Genomic DNA, 23,824 nt, shown 5'->3' with positions numbered 1-23,824 from the left:
GGATATAGCTCAGAAATGTATAGTGGTCTAGAACAAAGGAAAAAGAGGGTGTTTCCGGTCCATAAAAATATGATGGAACTAATCAAAAGAGAATGGAAATCCCCAGATAAAAAACTATTTATTCCAAAAACGATGAAACGTCGCCTACCATTCTGTCAAGAAGACAAGGCCCTATTAACAACTTGCCCCAAAGTGGATGTATCTCTATCCAAACTTGTTAAAGGGACTAATGCTCTCCCATTTGAAGATATGGGGACCCTAAAGCAACCCATGGACAAAAAAATTGATCAGGTTCTTAAAAAAAGTCTGGGAGGCTAGCACAGCACTATTTAAGCCTAATCTGGCGGCCACATCTGTATCAAGGTCTTTAAAACGGTGGCTGTTGCAGCTACAGGTTCTCCTGAAATAAGGAGCCTCTTATGATACTTTAAAAGACTCCTTTCCCCTACTAGTGAAAGCAGTTGATTTCCTGTCAGACTCCACGGCAGAGTCAGTCAGAATGGCCGCTAAGATCTCGGGCCTAGCAGTTGTAGCTAGGAGAGCTCTCTTGTTAAAATCCTGGTCCGGTGATACCGGTTCAAAAACAAAGCTTTGTAGTTTGCCCTTTCATGGGAACCTACTGTTCGGCCAAAATCTTGAATCCATTTTAGAGAAGGCCGCGGACTCAAAAAAATCATTCCCCAAAGATACAAACGAAAGGAAATTTCCCTTTCGTAAGAATAAAAAAGGGAGTTCTTTCCAGGCCAAGAGAACCTCTAGGGACACTCCTTGGTCAAAAGCGAAAAATCAAAAAAGTGGTAACAGAGGTTTCTTATTTACCCCAAGAAATACAGATCCTACTAAACAATGATGCCAGAGAGGTAGGAGGAAGACTGAAGCTGTTCTTAAAGGAATGGGAAGATATCACAATAAATCTCTGGGTGTTAAACATCATTTCAAAAGGTTACAATATTACCTTTCGCTTTCCTCCTTCCCCAAATGTATTCAGAATAACCCCCATCCAAAGATCAACTGTTCTACAGAAAAATTTGGAAGGGGGGATTCGGGAATTGTTGGCCCAAAAGGCCATTGTCCCAGTTCCTCTCTCTTAACAGAGGAAGGGTTATTATTCAACCGTTTTCCTGGTTAAAAAAAACAGACGGAAAATCTCGGCTAATAATAAACTTTAAAAAATTAAACATTCATAAAACACGTCCGGTTCAAAATGGAAACAATAAGGTCTATAATAAACCTGTTAAAAGAAGGAGATTTTTTTAACATCAATAGACCTAAAGGACGCTTATTTTCATATCCCGATTGGCGAGGAATCTCAAAAGTTTCTCCGCATAGCGGTTTTCTTAGGGAAAAAACTGTCATTTCCAGTTTCAGGTGCTCCCATTTGGAATTACCTCCGCAGCAAGGGTATTTACCAAAGTAATGTTGGCGGTAGTGGCTCACTTAAGAAGACGAAACATCCTGATATTCCCTTACTTAGACGACCTGTTGATCATAGGCAATTCAGAGACAGATCTCAAAAACAATCTGTTTCTGACTTGCCAAACTCTGTACAGTACAGGGTGGCTAATAAATTGGAAAAAGTCAAATCCTTGCCCATCTCAGAATCTAACCTTCCTGGGGGTTCGTCTAGATACGATCCACCAAGAGACAGTTCTTACAGACCAGAAGGTAATGGGGATATGCGAAAAGGCAACAAATTTCCAAAATCAACCTGTATGTACGATCAGAGAAGCAATGAAACTACTAGGCTCTCTGACCTCATGCATCCCGGCTGTAAGATGGGCTCAGTTCCACACCCGGATCCTGCAACAATGGATTTTAGAGCGTTGGAACAGAAGCCCGGATTCTCTAGAGGAAAAAATTCAAATTCCCGGACCTGTGTTTCAGTCCCTACAGTGGTGGAAACAGTCAAACCATCTGTTAAAGGGAGTTCCTTGGAACCCTGAACACTTAGTCATTATCACGACGGACGCAAGTCTTTGGGGATGGGGAGCACATTGTTCTCATCTCTATTTCCAAGGAGAGTGGTCTGTCACTCAAAAATCTCTGTCGTCAAATCAAAGAGAACTCACGGCAGTCTGGGAAGCGATAAAGGTGTATGCCCACCTTATACAAAACAAAGACGTTTAGGTAAGAACGGACAATACAACAGTAGTTGTTTACCTGAACCATCAAGGCGGGACAAGAAGTTTAGCATTGAGCAAACTAACAGAAAAAATATTCTCCTGGGCGGAGATTCATTTAAGATCCCTATCATTAATCCATCTAAAAGGATCTCTAAACATAGAAGCAGACTTTTTAAGCAGAACTTCCTTAAAAACGACAAAATAGAGCCTAGAAAGACACGTCTTTCTCCAAATCACGAAATTGTGGGGAACCCTACAAGTAGATCTTTTTGCCAGCCACAAATACAAAACTAAAAAGTTTTGTTTCTCTGAATCCGTTCGACGGAAACATAGGGGTAGATGCACTGTCCCAAAAATGGGATTTTCAACTAGCATATGCCTCCCCCCCCCCCCCCCCCCCCCCCCCCCTTTTCAATTAATTCCCAGGGTCCTAAAAAAGATTCGGTTAGACAGGGCTCATGTGATACTAATAGCCCCTCTATGGCCATGGTTTCCGTTACTAAAAACTATTTCAGTCCAGAGCCCATGGATCCTTCCTTGGCAACAGGATCTACTGTCCCAGGGACCGATCTACCATCCCCAGATAGAAAGGTTACACCTAATAGCACTACATTGAGATCCCAAGGGGAAACTGTAGGTCTTAGGAACGGTCTTAATCTATCTGCCCCTTTTTTTCACAATTTAGATGTACGTAGGGCTGTGTTACTCTATCTAGAAGTTACAAAAACGTTCAGGAAAACAGACTACCTATTTGTCCAGTTCAGTGGAACACATAAAGGGCAAAAAGCCACAAAAAACTCCTTATCCAGATGGATAAAAATGGCAATTTCAGAGTCCTATAAAGTGTCAGATATTCCTCCACCAAAGTCCTTTACAGCACATTCCACAAGATCTGTGGCTGCATCCTGGGCAGAGAGGGCAAGTGCCTCATTAGAACAGATATGCAAAGCAGCGACATGGTCAAGTCCTCATACATTTATTAAACATTATAGAGTGGATACTAGAGCTAGTCAGGAGCTCGCTTTCGGAAGGAAGGTGCTTCAGGCCATAGTCCCCCCCCCCCCCCCCCCCTCCTAATAAGAGTATTAATCTGTTATATCTCATGGTATGCCGTCATGGAGGATGAAAGGGAAAAACCAAATTACTTACCGGTAATTCCGTTTTCATGAATCCTCCATGACGGCACGGATTTCCCACCCTAATTACGTATATGAATAAATATATGTAGGAATATGTACATACAGGCCCACATTTAGGCCAAAAATTAGGTGAAGGTGTGTGTGGGTGTAAATGCAAAAAATAAAAAATATATTTGTAGATATATAATAATCCTTTATATGTGAGGAAAAGACTCTCTAGGCTGTCGGTCCAGAAGACACTGAGGAAGAGCTGAAGGAGGGTCTATTTTATACTTCCTGTCCCTACCTGGTTGGAGGCGGGTCATCTCTCATGGTATGCTGTCATGGAGGATTCATGAAAAGGGAATTACCGGTATGTAATATGGTTTTCAATGCATTTGCCAGACGGATCTGGATCCGGAAACGGATGATATCCGTTTGCATATGGATTTCCAGATCCGGCAGGCAGTTCCAGCAACAGAAGAATCTGGCAGGCAGTTCCAACGCTAGTGTAAAAGTACGCAAAGGGCAGTGGGGAATTCAGGCGTCCTCAGAATACAGCTTTCTCTTAAAGCGGTTTTCCGGGATTTTAATATTGATGACCTGTCCTCAGGATAGGTCATCAGTATCAGATCAGCGCGGGTCCGACACCCAAAAAGCAAACAAAAAAAACCAGGCGGCACATGGATGTCATCTGTGTGCTGTCTGCATCGTTGTGTCTGTTCCACAAATAATAGAACATGTCTGTATTGCGGACAAGAAGAGTTATTTCTAGTAATGGGAGTGAGAAAAATGCGTATTGTACACAGAAGGTGTCCATATTGCGCATCCGGGGTTACAGAACATAGTATGGACACGGTCGTGTGCATGAGGCCTTACACTAGTCACAGTCTGTGTTAGTATTTCAGTGAGAAAGTCCAATAATTACCTATTAAAAAAGTTGCTATTTATGCAATTCCCCAGTTTAATCTGTGCATAGCATCACCTTAGAGGGGCTTTTCCAGAAGTAACATAATGGTGACCTATCCTCAGGACCCCCACCGATCAGCTGTTTGAAGGGACTCGTCACATCATGAGCATTGCGGCCTCCTCTTAGGCCAGTGACATCACATTCGTTGGTCACATGGCCTATGTGCAACCCAGTCCCATTCAAGTGAATGGACCTGGGCTGCAGTACCAAGCACATCCACTATACAATGTATGGTGCTGTTCTTGGTATGTTGTGAGGAGGCTGCAGTGCCTCTCCAAACAGCTGGTCGGGGGCTGTGTCGGGTGTCGGACCCCCACAGATCAGACATTGATGACATAACCTGAGGATAGGTCATCGGTATTCTATTCCTGGAAAACCGCTTTCATATCACATGATTCAGTGGTAGGTAAGATTGAAAAATATCTTGAGTGACTTGAAATGAAATATAATACTCCAGCTTTTCATGTGTCTTTTCCAGTTGATAGAAAGATCTCCGAAGACCCTCCCTAACTCTGTGGTCTACATCAGCATTATGACGTTTGTCATGGGGGCAAGTATCCACCTGGTGGGAGATTCTGTCAATCACAGATTGATCTTCAGCGGATACCAGCTTCACCTGTCTGTGCGGGACAACCCAATTATGCAGAATCTACAGCCCCCCACCCTGGTGAGAAAATGGGAGTGGGGTTTCACAGCACTTATACGGGAGGTGACGAAACACTTAAAAACTATGTACACCTTAAGAGGCTATTTTTTGTATTTTTTATGATTGCATTTTTGGATAAAATAATTTTTTCAATTGGCCTTTATTAAAAATATTGAGCTGTCCTGTCACAAAGGGTTAACTGTTTTTCTAGCTGTGTAACTGGTACTTTTACTTTGTGCCGGTCATCTAATAAACCTCCTCTCTAAACTACTAAGAGGTCATAAACACTTATTTAAGCCACATTCTTATCAGTGAGATAAGAACTGAGCTATAATGAGTTTTTAGGAGGTCAGAGAGCAGAGATAAGGAGTCCATCTTCTCCTGGTCTGATGGAAAAGACAGAAAATCCAAATGCTGCTACAAGAGCATGTCAGCTCTGTACAGAAAAATAGAAACCATATTTTTAATAAAGACCAATTAAAAAAAAAAATGTTTTGGCTTAAAATGAGTAAAATGCAATAATTTTAAAGAATTGCCTCCAAAGGTGTACATAACCTTTAACGTGTAACTGTTGTTTCAGGTGGTATCTCAGAATAAGCTGCCATGTGGGTATATGTGAGGAATAATCCTGCGCTGGTGGGTGTAGACTAGCTGGGATCATGTCTGCCCACACACAATACATGGAGCAACACGGGGTCCTGCTTTCTACCTCTCTGTAGCACACCCTCAGAAGTAGCAGCTGGAGTAGAAGACATTATACAGCAGTACTGCACAGTTTAGATGTAAATACAATAGTTAAGTAACTAAGACAGCGAATTAATATAAACCAGCAGCAGTCTCTTTGTCTGTCCCTCTGCCTATCTCGAGTAGCCCCTCCCTTCTTCCGCTGTATAGACTTCTATGAAATCTGATCCTTCAGTGAGCAGGCAGCCTGTCTAGTGAAGACTGATCTGAGCAGTGAATTGAGCGTTAGTGAAGAGGAGGGGGAGCAGGAGAGGAGCCCGATAAGAGGCGAAGAAAGCATGTTTCTGTGATGACATATATTACAAAGTCTCTTGTATTCGCCCTTACTATTAATTCTAGAAAAAATAAAACTGTTTCTCATTAATTGACACTTTTGGCGGCTATTTTACCTGGCATCAATAAGTATGATTTGCAGTGCTTATATTCTTCGCCCACTATTCTAACCTAAGGGGTTATGCCAAGAATAAATGGAGCATCAGGGCGCATGCTCAACCTGTCACTCCATCTTGACAGGGAAGGCAGTCGGACTTCCACTGATCATTTAGGTCCTCTTTACATCTGGTGATCCAGTTTAACTTCCCTTGGGCGTGGTGCAGAAAATGCCAGAGGCAAAGCTGGAACTAATCCTGTAGTTTCCTGTACTTTGTGATGCCAGGTGTAAAATAGAACCAGACAGAAAAATGACGCATGCTGCTTTTTTTTTTTTTTTTTTTCTGTCCGTTGCGGTCAGTCTAGTCGCCCGACAAGTGCTCATACACATACACTCACTTAAAGAATTATTAGAAAGACCTGTTCTATTTCTCATTAATGCAATTCTCTAGTCAACCAATCACATGGCAGTTGCTTCCATGCATTTAGGGGGGTGGTCCTGGTCAAGACAATCTCCTGAACTCCAAACTGAATGTCAGAATGGGAAAGAAAGGTGATTTAAGCAATTTTGAGCGTGGCATGGTTGTTGGTACCAGACCGGCCGGTCTGAGTATTTCACAATCTGCTCAGTTACTGGGATTTTCACGCACAGCCATTTCTAGGGTTTACAAAGAATGGTGTGAAAAGGGAAAAACATCCAGTATGCGGCAGTCCTGTGGGCGAAAATGCCTTGTGGATGCTAGAGGTCAGAGGAGAATGGGCCGACTGATTCAAGCTGATAGAAGAGCAACGTTGACTGAAATAACCACTCGTTACAACCGAGGTATGCAGCAAAGCATTTGTGAAGCCACAACACGCACAACCTTGAGGCGGATGGGCTACAACAGCAGAAGACCCCACCGGGTACCACTCATCTCCACTACAAATAGGAAAAAGAGGCTACAATTTGCACGAGCTCACCAAAATTGGACTGTTGAAGACTAGAAAAATGTTGCCTGGTCTGATGAGTCTCGATTTCTGTTGAGACATTCAAATGGTAGAGTCCGAATTTTGGGTAAACAGAATGAGAACATGTATCCATCCTCTGATGGCTACTTCCAGCAGGATAATGCACCATGTCACAAAGCTCGAATCATTTCAAATTGGTTTCTTGAACATGACAATGAGTTCACTGTACTAAAATGGCCCCCACAGTCACCAGATCTCAACCCAATAGAGCATCTTTGGGATGTGGTGGAACTGGAGCTTCGTGCCCTGGATGTGCATCCCTCAAATCTCCATCAACTGCAAGATGCTCTCCTATCAATATGGGACAACATTTCTAAAGAATGCTATCAGCACCTTGTTGAATCAATGCCACGTAGAATTAAGGCAGTTCTGAAGGCAAAAGGGGGTCCAACACCGTATTAGTATGGTGTTCCTAATAATTCTTTAGGTGAGTGTATATCAGTTGTGTCCAGTTCCACAAAAATAAAACTGTCCGGACGCACCGGATGTATGTGCACCGAGCCTCCTATGGGTAGGGGATAACTTTAAGACTTGGCACAGCCCCTTTAGCCATTTTAAGCTCACTGTAGGCATCGCCCACTTGATGTCTGGGTTGCATTGATTGCATAATGGGATCAGGCCCGTCAGCCTTTGCTTTAGTCTATTGTCTTTAGTGCGTCTTGCCTCATACTTGCTTCTTTCCTGTTACAGGTCGACTCCTTTGAGTTGTTGTACTACTATGATGAGTACTTGGGTCATTCCATGTGGTAAGAATTTAAATAATGTTTGTGTCACTAAATATACTAAAGCTCCTTTATTAATACTGGCTTACCGCCAAGTGGCAGACCAGTATGTTTTTACACCATAGCATGTGCCATGTTCCCAAGACGGTGTATGTTCATTGGGGGATACAGAGCAGAGCACTCATTCATATATGTAGCAGAGGACTTTGAATGTCATTATTTTCCTAGGTGTGCAGCCCATATAGACCCCCATATGAGCGGGTCAATAAGAAGTGCTGAGAGAAGCTCACATGCCCACAGTTTTAAATAGCAGAGGTAATTTCCCACCTCCTGCAATTTGAAGATCACCCCTATTTGAAAGGTATTCATCTGGCGACAAATGCTCTTTAACCTCCTAACAGTCACATTAAAATTGGAAAAACCCTCCCAAAAATGTCACTTTTTTTATTGTAGATTTTTAATGTGTCTGCAGTAAATCTGGTTGGCGCACAACTCGGGGGACACTATTGGATTTTTTTTTTAACCCCTTAGTGATATAATTAATTTTAGACTTAAAGACCAATAATATTTTCCCCCTTTGTGTTTTAGCAGTCATAACTTTTTAATTTTTTCTTCTAAACTTTTTATTTTTATTTTGCGGGATTAGTTGTAGTTTTTTTTAGGAACTATTTTGAGGTATATATAGTGTTGTAAATAAAATTGTATTATTTTATTTTTAGGGGGGAAAAATAAAAAAAAACAGCAATTTTAACATTATTTTGTGATTTTTTTTTTTACGGTGTTCACTGTGTGGTAAAAATAACATAATTTTATTATGTGGATCACCACAATGATGATAATGCCACATTTCTTTTTATTTTTTACTATTTTCCTTTCCTCCTGCAGGCTGTCAGCTCTGCAACTGCTCCCTCATACTCCTTCAGACTAAAGGGGGGGGGGGGGGGGGGGCTGCTTTAGCTGCCCAGATCTCTGGTTTGGCAGCAGAGATGTTTGAAAGGTGGCATTCTAAGATTTCAAACAATACTAGAATACCAGCCATTATCTTTTTAGTACAGGGGAAGATATTACTGTTAGAAATCAGGATGCAGTGAATTCAGCTGAAAGTGAACATAAAAGCAGTTTTTACCTGTGATTATTCCCGTCTCGATTTCTAACAGTGATATCTCCTGTTTATCTTGGGCTAAGGGTCCATTCACACGTCCACATTTTTTTTTTCTGGATCTGTTCTGGATTTTGGGGGCCCGTTAATTTTCAATGGGGCCGGAACGGATGCTATGTGCTGTCCAGATCTGCACTTCCGTTCCCCCCCAAAAATAAAATATTTTTTCTATTCTTGTCCTTAACTGCGGACAAGAAAAGGCATTTTCTATTATAGTGCCGGCGATGTGCGGTCCGCGAAATGCGGAACGCACATTGCCGGTGTCCGTGTTTTGTGGATCCTACGGACTTGTGAATGGACCCTAATGCTGTCATTTTCGTCTTGTATGCAAGCCTGGAATGTTTTCAAACAAGACCAGTTCAATTTTTCTAGCTGCTACCTTACCCTTTAAGATATCAGCAGCTCCCCTTCCACTTCTGCGCGAGCCTAGCTCGGGCAGAACAATTAGGTGGTTAAAGGGGTTGTCCAAGTGTATTAGAGCTCATGCACGCAAACATATTTTTTGTCTGCATCCAGTCCGCTTTTTTTCAGGTTGGATATGGATCCATTCACCTCCATGGGGTCGCAAAAGATGTGGACAGCACACTGTGTGCTGTCCGCATCTGTATGTCCGTTCCATGGCATCTGCAAAAATATATAACATGTCCTTTACTTGTCCATTTTAGGCTACTTTCACACTAGTGTTTTTTGCAGATCCATCATGGAACTGCAAAAACGCTTCCGTTATAATAATATCCGTCTTGAACACAATTGAAAGTCAATGGGGGACGGATCCGTTTTCTGTTGTGTAAGAGAAAACTGATCCGTCCCCATTGACTTACATTGTGTGTCAGGACGGATCCGTCTTGCTCCGCACCACATCGCGGACAGAAAAACGCTGCTTGCAGCGTTATTCTGTCCACAATGGGAGCGCAACCGAACGGAATGCATTTTGGTGCATTCCGTTTCACTCAGTTCAGTATAGTCTCCATTGACAATGAATGGGGACAAAACTGAAGAGTTTTCATCCAGTATTGAGATCCTATGACTGATCTCAATAGCGGAATTGAAAACACTAGTGTGAAAGTAGCCTTACGGACAAGGATAGGACTGTTCTATTGAGTCCAGGACGTTCCATTATACAACATGCAGAGTGCACACGGCCGGTATCTGTGTTTTACAGATCTGCAATTTGTGGACTGCAAAAATGGCTACGGCATGAGCCCTAATACTGATGATTTATCCTCAGGATAAGTCTTAAGTCTCTCTTCGGTGGTGTCAGACTCCCAGCACCCCCGCCATCAGCTGCCTGAAGAGACTGCAGCGTCCCCACAGCTTACCCTAGGTCAGTCATGTCACGTTCATCGGTCACAAGGCCCCATTGAAGTGAGTGGGGCTGAGGTGCAATATCAAATGACAGCCGCTATACAGTGGACGGCGCTGTGCTTGGTAAGCTGTGAGGAGGCCGCTGCACAGTTGATTGGCAGAAAACCGCTTTAACAAGGTTATACAAGAGAAAAACATGGCTGTTTTATTCTAGAAACCATACCCTGCTATTCCACGGATTGTGTCTGGTATTACACCTCGGCCCCATTTACTAGAAGGAATCAGACAGGGTTTTCTACTCATATACCCCCTTTAACTGAAGGAAACCAGATAATTCATCTTATATTTTCCCTTTCATCCTCCATGACGGCATACCATGAGAGATGACCCGCCTCCAACCAGGTAGGGACAGGAAGTATAAAATAGACCCTCCTCCAGCATATCCTCAGTGTCTTCCTGTCCCTCCAGGTGGGAGATGGGTCAATACTCATGGCATTTGCTATGGGTCCACCTCTGTGTAAGCAGGCAGAGGTGGGGGAAATCAAGGAATGCCTTTTTGTTGCACATGAGGGGGCAGGCAGCACCAACCTCCTATTTTGGAGTTATATTGGTGCTGGAAGTGTAAGTAAGTATCTTGCTCCTTACCTCCTTGCTTGCGCCGGCTTGGAGGGGCCATGTGCTGACCGGACACTCCTCATCACAGCGCTTCCTCTGGCGCCTAGCGATGATGTCACCGGAAGTGCCGATGCGTTCCACAGGGAACTTCCGGTTTTGCGTGACGTCCATAGGGGGCGGAGCTTAATTCGGCGCGACAGATCAAGACGGAGGTCGTCCACTGATCTGAGGTCTGAAGGTAAAGAGAGGGATGCAGAGCTGCAAAATGTCGGACATAGCGACAGGACAGATGGAGACTTCTGGGGGTGAAGCTGCAGTAAGTCTCATCCAAGGGGAGGGAAGACTATGGCATTTTTTGTTACCTTATTAATGTCTTCCTCCATTATTGTCTCTTTCTCTTTCTCACCTTCTCTCCCTCTCTTTAATGTATGCTGATAGAGTGAAAAAGAGGGGGTTAAAAAAACCAAATCCTCTCTTAATACTAAAGAATGTGTGAGTTGACAAAATTGACAGAAGGGTCCAAAAAGCTCTGTAAAACTTGCACGGCTAACATGGCCAGAGATTTAGTTCCATCCATTAGAGATGAACTAAGAGATGTTTGATTAGAGAGGAGATGCGGTCAGTGTTTGCAGAACAGTCCACATCGAACCCTAACCCGACTGTACATAAAACTAAGTCGCGGGGTAAAAATTACGAATCGGTTTCCTCAAACTCAGATCAGGATTCTCACTCAGATAGTGATGGTTCCATTGATTCTTCAGGCTCAGACACAGAATTCAGAAGTTTTCTATTTTCTTCAGAAGATACAAACGAGTTGATTAAAGCAATTAGGACGACTATGGATCTGTCCGACGAAAAAATTCATAGGTCTGTTCAAGACTAAATGTATGGGGGGCTCGAGCACAGGAAAAAATGGGTCTTTCCAGTTCATAAAAAGTTCATAGTTAGATATGATTAAAAGAGAATGGAAATCTCCTGATTGAAATTTTTTTATTTCCAGAACCATGAGACGTAGGTTTCCCTTTAATGAGGAGGATGAAACTCTGTTAACCTCTTGCCCTAAAGTAGATGTTTCCCTTGCAAAATTAGTTAAGGGATCCAATTCTCTTCCCTTTGAAGATATGGGATCATTAAAAGATCCCATGGATAAGAAAGTAGATTCCACTTAAAAAAAAAGTCTGGGAAGCTGCTATGGCTGTATTTAAACCCAATTTAGCTGCCACTTCAGTTTCAAGGTCTCTAAAAAAAAGTGGTTACAGCAGTTGGAAGTCCTACTTAAGGAAGGGAGACCTTATGATACCCTAGAGGATTCCTTCCCCCTTTTATTAAAGGCAGTAGACTTCTTATCTGACGCAACAGCGGAGTCAGTTAGGATAGCCGCCAGAGCTTCTAGTCTAGCAGTAGTAGCTAGGAGGGCCCTATGGTTAAAATCCTGGAATGGAAATGTTGCATCTAAAATAAAATTATGTAATTTACCTTTTCAAGGCAATTTGATGTTTGGACAGGACTTGGAATCCATATTAGAGAAGGCAGCGGATTTAAAAAAAATCCTTTCCAAAGGAAACAAACAAAAGAAAATTTCTGTTTTCTAAAGCAAAGAAAAGGGGTCCCTTTCAGTCTAAAAGAACAGATAGAGGAGGACAGTGGTCAAAAGGGAAAAATCTAAATATGGGAAGGAACAGAGGGTTCATGTTCACCCCCAAAAATACGGAAGCTTCTAAGCAATGACGCCAAGATTCAAGTGGGGGGAAGGCTACAATTTTTTCTAGAAAGCTGGAAAAATATCACCCAGAATACATGGGTGTTAAACATCATAGCGGAAGGTCTAGATATTTCATTCCGTTTTCTTCCCCCAGAAAACTTTTTCAGGGTAACACCCATCCAAAGAACATCCCTCCTTCAGGAATCTCTCAAGGAGGGTGTCCAAAATCTTTTGTCCCAAAGAGCCATTATTCCAGTACCCTATTCTCAACAAGAGAAAGGTTACTACTCAACAGTGTTTTTGGTGAAAAAACCCAGCAGGAAGTTCCGGTTGATCCTAAACTTTAAAAAATTGAACAAATTCATAAGATACGAAAGGTTCAAGATGGAAACCCTAAGGTCAACCATAAACTTGTTGAAAAAAGGCGATTTCTTAGCATCCATAGATCTAAGAGACGCATATTACCATGTACCTATATGCAAAGAAGCCCAGAAGTATCTGCAGTTTGCAGTACTTCTGGGGAAAAGACTGTGTCACTTTCAGTTTCAGGTCATGGCACATCTAAGAAGAAGGAATATCTTAATAATACTCGACTTAGACGACCTTCTTTTGGTAGGGAACTCAGAGGAAGATCTAGAGATAAATATATCAAAAACATGTCAGATTCTGTCCCAATTAGGGTGGATCGTAAACTGGGAAAAGTCAAAACTCTCCCCTTCAAAAAGACTAGTTTTTTTTTAGGAGTATGCCTAGACTCGATACTTCAAAAGACGTTTCTTCCAGCCGAGAAAGTATCAGAAATAATAAAAAAAAAAAAAAAAGTATCAAGATTCTCAGAGATGGAAAGTTGTTCTGTCAGGGAAAGCATGAGACTGTTAGGCTCCCTAACATCGTGCATCCCTGCAGTGAAATGGGCCCAATTCCACACTCGCACTTTGCAGCAGTAGATTCTCGGAGGTTGGAACAGGAGGCCTTAGATCTGATAATTCCTATTCCTCCTTGGGTAAAAAACTCCCTCCAGTGGTGGTTAAACCCAGACCACCTAAGAGAAGGAGTACAGTGGTTTCCCGATCAGATTCAGACAATCACCACCCACGCAAGTCTGTTGGGGTGGGGAGCTTACTGCTCCCTCCATACCTGCCAAGGACGATGGTCCATGGATCAGATGAGTCAATCCTCAAACCAGAGAGAACTCTGGGCGGTTTGGGAAGCATTAAAAGCCCTGTCTCAGGAGACAATAGGGAAGGATATACCAGTAAGATCCGACAATACTATGGTAGTAGCCTACCTAAATCATCAGGGAGGAACAAGAAGCGAGAGTCTGGGCCAATTGGGGGAATTATTTTTTTCGTGGGCAGAAAATCACGTAAATTCCCTTTCAGCAGTACATCTCAAGGGATCTTTGAATGTAAAAGCGGACTTCTTAAGTCGGGTTCCTCTAAAATCCACAGAGTGGAGTCTGGAGAAACAGGTTTTTTCCCATATAACCTCAATGTGGGGGATTCCGCAGGTAGACCTTTTCGCTACAGCACAAAATTCAAAGCTCGAGAGGTTCTTCTCTTTAAATCCATTCGACAGAAACATAGGGGTAGATGCGCTAGCACAAAAGTGGGATTTTCGACCTAGCATATGCATTTCCTCCCCTAGCATTAATTCCCAGGGTATTGAGGAAGATCAGGCAAGAAAGGGCTCATGTAATACTGATAGCCCCACTATGGCCGAAAAAATCATGGTTCCCTCTGTTGAAAACTCTGTCATTAGGGAGTCCATGGATCCTCCCCTGGACAAAGAACCTTCTAGCCCAAGGTCCAATCTGTCACCCCCGGGTAGAAAAACTACACCTGGCTGCCTGGAATCTGAAAGGTTAACCTTAAAATCCAAAGGCCTTTCAGATGATATAATAAATACAATGGCGGCTAGCAGGAAGGTAGTGACCTCTAAGATTTATTCCAGAGTTTGGTCAAAATTTTGTGCTTGGTGTTCTCAATCTAAAAATTCCTGCCAGATTTTTTCCATTCAGACGGTGTTAGGGTTCCTACAATCTGGGTTTGATAAAGGGTTGCGTCCTAATACTTTAAGGGTGCATGTATCAGCACTAAGCTTGGTCTTTGATATTAAAATCGCAGACCACCCTTGGATTATTAGGTTTTTGAAAAGGGCAGATAGATTGAGACCCTTTATTGGACCTTATGTTTCTCCTTGGGATCTTAATCTGGCCCTTTCAGGGTTAACAATTACACCCTTTGAGCCATTGTCTGATGTGTCGGTAAAATTCATCACACTAAAGGCTTTGTTTTTGGTGGCCATCACATCAGCTCGTAGAATTTGTGAGATTCAGGCACTGAAGATAGTGGAGCCATTTCTCATGATATTTCCAGACAGAATGGTGTTTAGGTTGGATGCTTCCTTCCTTCCTTCCTTCCTAAGGTAGTTACAAATTTTCATAGACAGGAGGAGATTGTGATTCCTTCCTTCTGTCCCAATCCAAAAACTGAAGGTGAAGAAAGATTTCACAAACTAGATGTGTGCAGGGCCATCTCAACCTACTTGGAGGCCACAAAGGCTTTCAGAAAATCAGATTATCTATTTGTACAGTTTCAGGGAAAATTTAAAGGCCATAGAGCCACAAAAGACTCCTTAGCCAGATGGATCAAATCAGCGATACTAGAAACTTACAACTCTATGGGGGCTTCGCCACCCAAGAATTTCAAAGCCCACTCCACAAGATCAATTTCTACTTCATGGGCAGAAAGAGCTAATGTTTCAATAGAACAGATCTGTAGGGCAGCAACATGGTCCAACCCTCACACCTTTATAAAACATTGTAGAGTGGACACGCGGTCAAAGCAGGAGCTTTCCTTTGGTAGGAGAGTTTTAGAAGCCATCGTCCCTCCCTAGAATAATTTTGATCTGATATATCTCATGGTATGCCGTCATGGAGGATGAAAGGGAAAAACCATATTACTTACCGGTAATTTCCTTTTCATGAATCCTCCATGACGGCAGGGATTTCCCTCCCAAAAAAATAAAAAATAAAAATAAAATACATATACATTATATTTGAAGAATAGATTCTCTAGGCTGTCGGTCCAGAAGACACTGAGGATATGCTGGAGGAGGGTCTATTTTATACTTCCTGTCCCTACCTGGTTGGAGGCGGGTCATCTCTCATGGTATGCCGTCATGGAGGATTCATGAAAAGGAAATTACCGGTAAGTAATATGGTTTTTCGTAGTAAACTTAAAATCTCTTAGACTCCACTTGGGGCCATGCTCACCGTTTTTCCCTGCTGTGCTAAAATGACACTACTTTTGTAAAATTTCACTTCTAGGCTACATTCACACGACCGTATGTATTTTGCGGTCCGCTAAAAATACGGATGACATTGGTGTAGCATCAGATTTTTTGCAGATCCATTGTAACAATGCCTATCCTTGTCCGCAAAACGGACAAGAATAGGACGTGCTCTATATTTTTTGCGGGGCTACGGAACGGACATTATGGATGCAGACCCATTGAAATGAATGGATCCTCATCCAATCCGCAAAACGAAACGGACACGGAAACAAAATACATTTGTGTGAATGTAGCCTTAATGTACATGCATTGATGCTACGAGATTTATGGCAAAATGAATATTTTGCAGCAGGGTTGGCTTCCCTTAAATCACAATTGTGCGCAGAGCCTTCACCTTCTAAAAGTGTATAAACGTCATTCTAATAGGTTTTTTTTTCTTCTTATTTTCTCAGGTACATTCCATTTTTTCTCATCTTGTTCATCTACTTCTCTGGTTGCTTCACAACTCTGAAGCGGGAAAGTGAGATGCCTTTATCCGCCTGGTCATTGCTGCTCCCAAGTAGCCTCTATTACTGGCAAGTATCATGCGGAACAGAGTTTAGAAAGCCCCACAATGCATCTCTTCCCACTTTTTCCTGCCAATACATTTTCTAAAACAAGTTTCCTTCCTCATCCTTATAAATGGTTATAGAATATATACAAATATATAGGCCCTATTTTGTGGGAAATCCAAAAACAAAGATGTATATCAGCTCACCACAGTGTGGACTATAGAGATGCAGAAATCCATAGGAATGGATGCAGGTGCATAGAGAAAGAGAACCCGAGGTCAGCCTCTGGATGGATAATAAGCACCAAAGACATTACAATCCTTGAAACATTAAAGGGCATCTGTCAGCAGTTTTGTACCTATGACACTGGCTGACCTGTTATATTTGCACTTGGCAGCTGAAGACATCTGTGTTTGTCCCATGTACATATGTGCCCGCATTGCTGAGAAAAATGAAGTTTCAATGTGTGCAAATGAGCCTCTAGGAGCAATGGGGGCATTGCCATTACACCTAGAGGCTCTGCTCTCTCTGCAACCACCGTGCCATCCCAACTTTGAATGACAGGGCATGGCGTGATGAGGTTTTCACTGCCTGGCCCTTTCAATTAAAGTGCAGAGGGTGCGGAAGTTGCAGAGAGAGCAGAGCCTCTAGGTGTAATGGCAGCGCCGTTCCTCCGCAATGCAGGAACATATGCACATGGGACCAACACAGATGACTACAGCTGCCAAGCGCACATGCAACAGGTCAGCCAGTTTCATAGGTACAAACCTGCTGACAGATGGCCTTTAAAATGTGCATCCCAAAACCAAGATCCTTGCTTACACATTTCAGACCCTTCACAGGTTCTTATCATAGCAGTTTTTACACAGCAAATGTGAGTACTTAAAGTGTACCTGTAGTTTCATATGACTTTTCAGAATAAGCTGCCACATGTGTATACATGAGTAATAACACTAATCATTTTATGACTTATATCAGGCATCTGTTTAGCATTTTTCTCCTTTCCAGGCTACATCTCTAATTCTTGGTTGTCTCTCAGCTGGTGGGTGAAGACTAGCTGTAATGCTATCTGCCCATAAAGTACAAATTGAGACAGGACATTCTGCTTCCTATCTCTCTTAGGCCTTATGCACACGGCCGTTGTTTTGGTCCGCATCCGAGCCACTGATGTGGACCCATTCATTCACTCTGTGTGCTGTCCGCATCCGTTGCTCTGTTCCGTGGCCCCGCAAAAAAAATATAGCATGTCTTATTTTTGTCCGCGCTTTGCGGACAAGAATAGGCAGTTATATGTAAGGACTGTCCGTGCCGTTCTGCAAATTGTGGAACGCGCACGGACGCCATCCGTGTTTTGCGGATCTGCAATTTGCGGACCGCAAAACACACCACGGTTGTGTACATGCGGCCTTAGGCTAGATGCACACGACCATATGTGTTTTGCGGTCCGCAAATTGTGGATCCGCAAAAAAAACTGATGATGTCCGTATGGCATCCTTTTTTTTGCGGATCCATTGTATCATGTGCATGTAGCCTTACTCACTCGGAAGCACAGAAGCACCATATAGGACATAGAGAAGTACTGAGCAGCATAGATGTGAATAAGACACTTAGGTGGAGATATAACACTTACCATTAGCTGTGGAATCATGCTTGCTTCTCTGCTAGTAATTGCTCCTCACCTTCCATTCTCCATAGACCTCCAAGATGATGTAATCTGATCCTTCATTAAGCTGGCAGTCCACTTGGTTTTAGCAAGATGGATTGATCACAAATTTCAGAGAGAAAGTTAGTTAGGTGAGAGGCAGCTGATAACTGGAACCTTTTTTTTTTCTGTCAAAACATATTACAAAGTTTCTTATATTCACCTGTGCTATTGATGTTTGCAGAGTCATGTGAAACAGCAGTGACTATGTAACCCAAGGATACCAGAAAGGCCAGAGCCAAAACTTCCCTCATCTGTTTAAATAATAATGAAACAATACAAGAATAAAGATGCAGAAGATCTGTTCTAAGATTCAGTTCATTAGGTGTCCATGTTTCCAAATTCAGAATCCAAAAAGCTTATAATTTTGTGGGTGGCGCAGCGATGAGTAGCATCTAAATGATTTAATAGGGCATGCTATATATGTATGGAGCTAGCTGTATACATGTGAATTACACATATCATGTTAGACCATTTATAAACTGTAATACTACCTATGTAATATATGGTCTGTCAACTTCAATACTTGGTTGCACAACCCAAAAACACACTCAGAATATGTCATCAGCCCATTGAAACGCAAACAAAACGTACCATTTTGTTCCACCATTTGAGGTCCACCTTGGAGCTGTTGGTAGTTTAGGAATAACTGGGATTGACAGAGTTAACGGGCCCTTAGGGGGGGGGGTGATTAGTCTAAAGCTCTTCTCATTACAATGTTCTGGATCCTGAGTTTGGATACATTGGAAATGAATAGATTATTATTATTGACTATATTTTCATTATTATATTGTCTTGTTACCAAACCGGGTTTTCCAAAATACTAGGAGTGGATAGGAAGAATTTTGGCTCTGGCCTTTCCAGTATCCTCAGGATTAAGTACTTACATTTGCCTCGAAAAAAAAAAAAAAATGCTATTACTACACACAGAGAGAATGTTGGCTTTGGAATGCATATTTAGGCCTCATGCACACGGTCCGCAATACACTGGCACCAGCCGTGTGCACCCCGCACCACTAATGCAGACTTATTCACTTATATGGGTCCGCAATCCAGGAGGTGCGGAACGAACGCACGGATCGGAAGCACTACAGAGCACTTCCTTGTGTTTTCTGTCTGTGCCTCCGCACCACAAAAAAAATAGAACTTGTTTTTTTTTTTTTACGGTGCGGACAGATCACGGACCCATTCAAGTTAAATGGGTCTGGATCCGTCGCGGCTGCGGCACGGATGGGGCCCATGCATTGGGGACTGCAAATTGCGCGCTGCAGCCTCTTCCTAGAGCCAGTGATGTCTCGTTCATCGTTCACTTTGCAAAGGTGCAGTTCAGTCCCATTCAAGTGAATTGGCCTCCACTGCAATACCAATGGATGGAACCGCAAGGAGGTGAGCGCCACAGCTTCCTCAAACACCTGGTCAGCAGGGGTTTCGGATCCCCGTCAATCAGATACTGATGACCTGTCCTAAGAATAGGTCATCAGTATTAAACTCTCAGAAAACCTCGAACCCTTTGAGGACCCTCGCCGTACATGTATGGTGCTGGTGGACGTGACTTAAGGACCAGTGCCGTACATGCGCTGCGCCCACCCAATCAGCGGCACAGACCCGGCAGTCACTGACAGCCAGGCCCCTGCTGCATACGCCGGCATCTATGAAAACACTGATGCCGGCGTATTAACCCCTTGTATACCGCGTCAAAGCTGACCGTGGTATGCAAGAGGGTTTGCGTAGGGTACTGGTGCCCTCCGCATCTCCATTGGGTCCCCGCGCTGCAGTGACGGGGACCCGATGGCAGAGAAGGCAGCCTTCCATAGGCATCGGGGCTTGCCTTCTACGGAAGCCTGTGAGATCCATCCCCTTAGGATGTATTGTAATGCATTGCAGAGGGGATCAGACTCCAGAAGTTGAAGTCCCAGAGTGGGACAAAAATTAAAAAGTAAAAAAATTATAATAAAGTTTCAAATAAAAAAAGCCCCTTTCCCAAAATAAAACACAAAATTGTAAAATAATATAAAAAAAAGAAAAACGGACATATTGGTTATTGCCGTGTCCGTAACGACCGACTCTATAAAAATATCACATGATCCACCCACTCACCTGAACGCTGTAAAAATAAAAAAAAATAAAAACGGTGCTAAAACAACCTTTTTTTTTTTGGGGCACCTTACATCACAAAAAGTGCAACACCAAGCGATCAAAAAGGCGTATGCCCCCCAAAATAGTACCAATCAAACCGTCACCTCATCCAACAAAAAAATCAGCCCCTACATAAAACAATCTGGCAAAAAAAAACAAAAAAACTATGGCTCTCAGAATATGGAGACACTAAAACATGATTTTTTTTGTTTGTTTCAAAAATAAATAAATTTAAAAAAGTATACATATTGGGTATCGCCACATCCGTAACGACCTGCTGTATAAAAATATCACATGATCTAAGCCCTCAGGTGAACACCATAAAAAATAAATTAAAAAAACTGTGTCAAAAAGCCATTTTTTGTCACCTTACATCACAAAAAGTGTAATAGCAAGCGATCAAAAAGCCATACGCACCATAAAATAGTACCAATCTAACCTTTTATCTCATCCTAAAAAAAATGAGCCCCTACATAAGACAGTCGCCCAAAAAAAACAAAAAAAAAAACTATGGCTTTCAGAATATGGAGACACAAACAAATCATTTTTTTCAAAAATGCTTTATTATGTAAAACTGAAACAAACAACCAAACAAAGTAGTCCTATTTGGTATTGTCGCGTCGGTAACTCTATAAAAATAGCTCATGATCTAACCTGTCAGATGAACATTGTAAAAAATAAAATCTGTGCCAAAGTAGCTATTTTTTTGTTACCTTGCTTCACAAAATGTGTAATATAGAGCAACCAAAAATCATATGTACCCTAAAATAGTACCAGCAAAACTGCCACCTTATCCCGTAGTTTCCAAAATGGGGTCACTTTTTTGGAGTTTCTACTCTAGGGGTGCATCAGGGGGGCTTCAAATGTGACATGGCAACTTAAAATTATCCCAGTGGAATCTGCCCTCCAAAAACCATAAGGCATTTCTTTCCTTTGCCCTCCTGTGCGCCCGTACAGCAGTTTACAACTACATATGGGGTGTTTCTGTAAACTACAGAATCAGGGTAATAAATATTGAGTTTTGTTTGGCGGTTAACCCTTGCTTTGTTACTGGAAAAAATAGATTAAAATGGAAAATCTGCCAAAAAAGTGAAATTCTGAAATTTCATCTATACAGTTGCAAGAAAAAGTATGTGAACCCTTTGGAATGATATGGATTTCTGCACAAATTGGTCATAAAATGTGATCTGATCTTCATCTAAGTCACAACAATAGACAATCACAGTCTGCTTAAACTAATAACAAAATAACTAAAGGCCAATCGTAGCGCACAGCTCATAGCCTGGGACTCCCAGGCTATGAGCTGTGCGCTACGATTGGCCAGCGCTGCAGCAAGGGCAACCCTAATACAAAAACTCCGCCCAGTACAACAGAGGGAGCTGCAGACACCGGAGCCTATACCGGGCGAACAGAGCTGCGCCCAGACATACTAGTAAGTGTAGGGGGACCCCTGGGCGCCGCTCTGCCCACTGATATAGTTAGTTTTTAGTTTTTAAACTAGTCAAAGGTCCTCTTTAAATAAGTAAAAGCGTTCCAAAGTTATTACCACATAAAGTGACACGTCAAATTTCCAAAAAGCAGCCTGGTGAAATATGGCAGGGTCCTGAAAGGGTTAATTTCTTCCCTATTTTGTGGAGATGGTGGATCTACACCAAATGAAATGATGGTTGACTAGTGGAACAATTACTTCTTCCATGGATTATATAAGTCTAAGACCCAAACTCCCACCAGTAGCATTTTCTGGTATGTTGGAGTATGCTTCACACCAAGAGATCTACCATGGAGCAGTGAAATAAATCTGAAGAAAACGAGCTGTTGTCTTACACGTCACCCTTTCTTGCAGGTACCTGGTGACTGAGGGTCAAATATTTATCATCTTCATATTCACTTTCTTTGCAATGCTTGCTCTCATCTTGCACCAGAAACGTAAAGGGCTGCGTCTGGACAGTAATGGCCTTTTCCTACTACTCTCATTTTCCGTCACACTCTTCCTCATAGCAGTCTGGATCGTATGGCTATGGAATGACAAAATTCTGCGCAAGAAATACCCTGGAGTAATATACATTCCCGAGCCCTGGGCCTTCTATACGCTGCACATCAACAGCTTGCACTGAGGTTGGAGCTGGCAAGGAACTGAAATCTTCTCTTCCTTTTGTAGTCACTTGTAGGAACGGAACTTGCCGTAGACTTCCATCACTTTACCCTATGTTTCCTGAATAGAGTGGGATTAAGAAGAGCAGAGCATGTTTTCTTCTTACCACAGTAGACTTGGCTGTTTTTAATGCAGAATAATTCTATTTTAGTATATGGCAACTGCTATATTCAGCCACTGTGTTCTCTAATACAGTACCAGACTTTTACAAGAATGGTGGTATAGACCAAAATACCCTTCGCAGGGCAAGATATGTCACTCCTATATTAGACTGCAATCTGCTCTGGTCCAGTAGATTTGGATCTTAAATTCAGACAATCAGTTGCGGATATGCTGCAGAGCGAGGAAATGTTACCCATCCGACATGACTGTAGATAAGAGAGGTCCGAAATGTCTGCAATTATGTGGTTGGGTATTTCAGAATAAAAGTTATATTTTCTTTTTATTGTGAAGTATTACTTTCATTATGAGTCTTTGGTTGTGTGGTAACCAATTATTATATTGGTGGTAATTCTACTTTATTTAAAACTTTTTTTTTTTTTTTTTATCATCCGGAGATCTTACTTCCCTTTCTGTGGGAGGGCAGCAGCTCACATGAGACAGTCAAGCACCTGAATCTCCCAGGATGATGCAGTTAGCTCTTGTTAACCCCTACACAGGAAATAGTCCCTCTTATATAGCTCCACAGATGCACATGTATGTAATACTCCGACAATTTCCTTCTCCGCTGTCCTAAAGAGAGAGATATAGCTATATATTTCTATGAATTTAGAATGAATGATAGGTGTCTGGGCATCATCACATGCTTCACTAGGAGATCACTATGCCAGCACTGAGGGGAGGAAGAGAGTGAGCAAGCTACTGATCAGGTTAGTCTACCACCAAAAGCAGGGCTAGAAGGATAAACAGCAGGGAGTGGTACCAGAAAAAAAGTAAAGTATAAAAAAAAAACGGAATAATATTTTTATTACGTGTATATTGCAATAAGGCCTCATGCACATGGCCGTGCCGTTTTTTTTGCGGTCTGCAAAAAACGGAAGCCGCCCGTGTTGCCTTCCGCAATTTGCGGAACGGAATGGGCGCCGGCAATATAAATGCCTATTCTTGTCCGCAAAGCACGGACAAGAATAGGACATGTTATATTTTTTTAACAGAGCCACAGATGCGGACAGCACAGGGAGTGCTGTCCGCATCTTTTGCGGCCCCATTGAAGTGAATGGGTCCACATCCGAGCCGCCAAAACGGCAGCTCTGATGCGGACCCAAACAACGGTCGTGTGCATGAGGCCTAATACTATTTCAAATTGATTTTCATTCCATGCTAATACTTTATGAGCCCCATTGATTTCAGGCAAGGAACTTGCCATCACTGTTAAGTCCAAGTTAGTTCTAAAGACTAAGAGTAACTAAACTTTAATACATGTTGCTTTTAAACTCTTCTAAATAGCACCAAAATAATATTTGTAATATACTTTAATGAATTATGCTGTTTTGTGTAAAATTTAA

The 23,824-nt window shown here is 42.3% G+C and overlaps 1 protein-coding gene across 2 annotated transcripts in view; it reads left to right on the top strand.

Annotated features, from left to right (window-relative positions):
• CLN6 (CLN6 transmembrane ER protein) overlaps positions 1-22,764 on the top strand; it is a 48,766-nt gene extending 26,002 nt beyond the window's left edge. Inside the window, exons 4-7 of one of the 2 annotated variants that reach the window (XM_040414318.1) lie at positions 4,690-4,878; positions 7,669-7,724; positions 16,231-16,353; positions 22,011-22,764. In XM_040414318.1, the coding sequence (XP_040270252.1) occupies positions 4,690-4,878; positions 7,669-7,724; positions 16,231-16,353; positions 22,011-22,281 (639 nt within the window). In that variant the 3' untranslated portion in view covers positions 22,282-22,764. The remainder of the gene's footprint in view (positions 1-4,689; positions 4,879-7,668; positions 7,725-16,230; positions 16,354-22,010) is intronic. The other variant, XM_040414319.1, reaches the window with a different exon arrangement.
• The last annotated feature ends 1,060 nt before the right edge of the window (positions 22,765-23,824 follow it).

This window comes from Bufo bufo, chromosome 1 (genome assembly GCF_905171765.1).
Source record: "Bufo bufo chromosome 1, aBufBuf1.1, whole genome shotgun sequence".
In the NCBI taxonomy this organism is placed as follows: Eukaryota; Metazoa; Chordata; class Amphibia; order Anura; family Bufonidae; genus Bufo; species Bufo bufo.
Note: the sequence above shows the minus strand (reverse complement) of the source record. Positions and strands in the feature narration are given on the sequence as shown.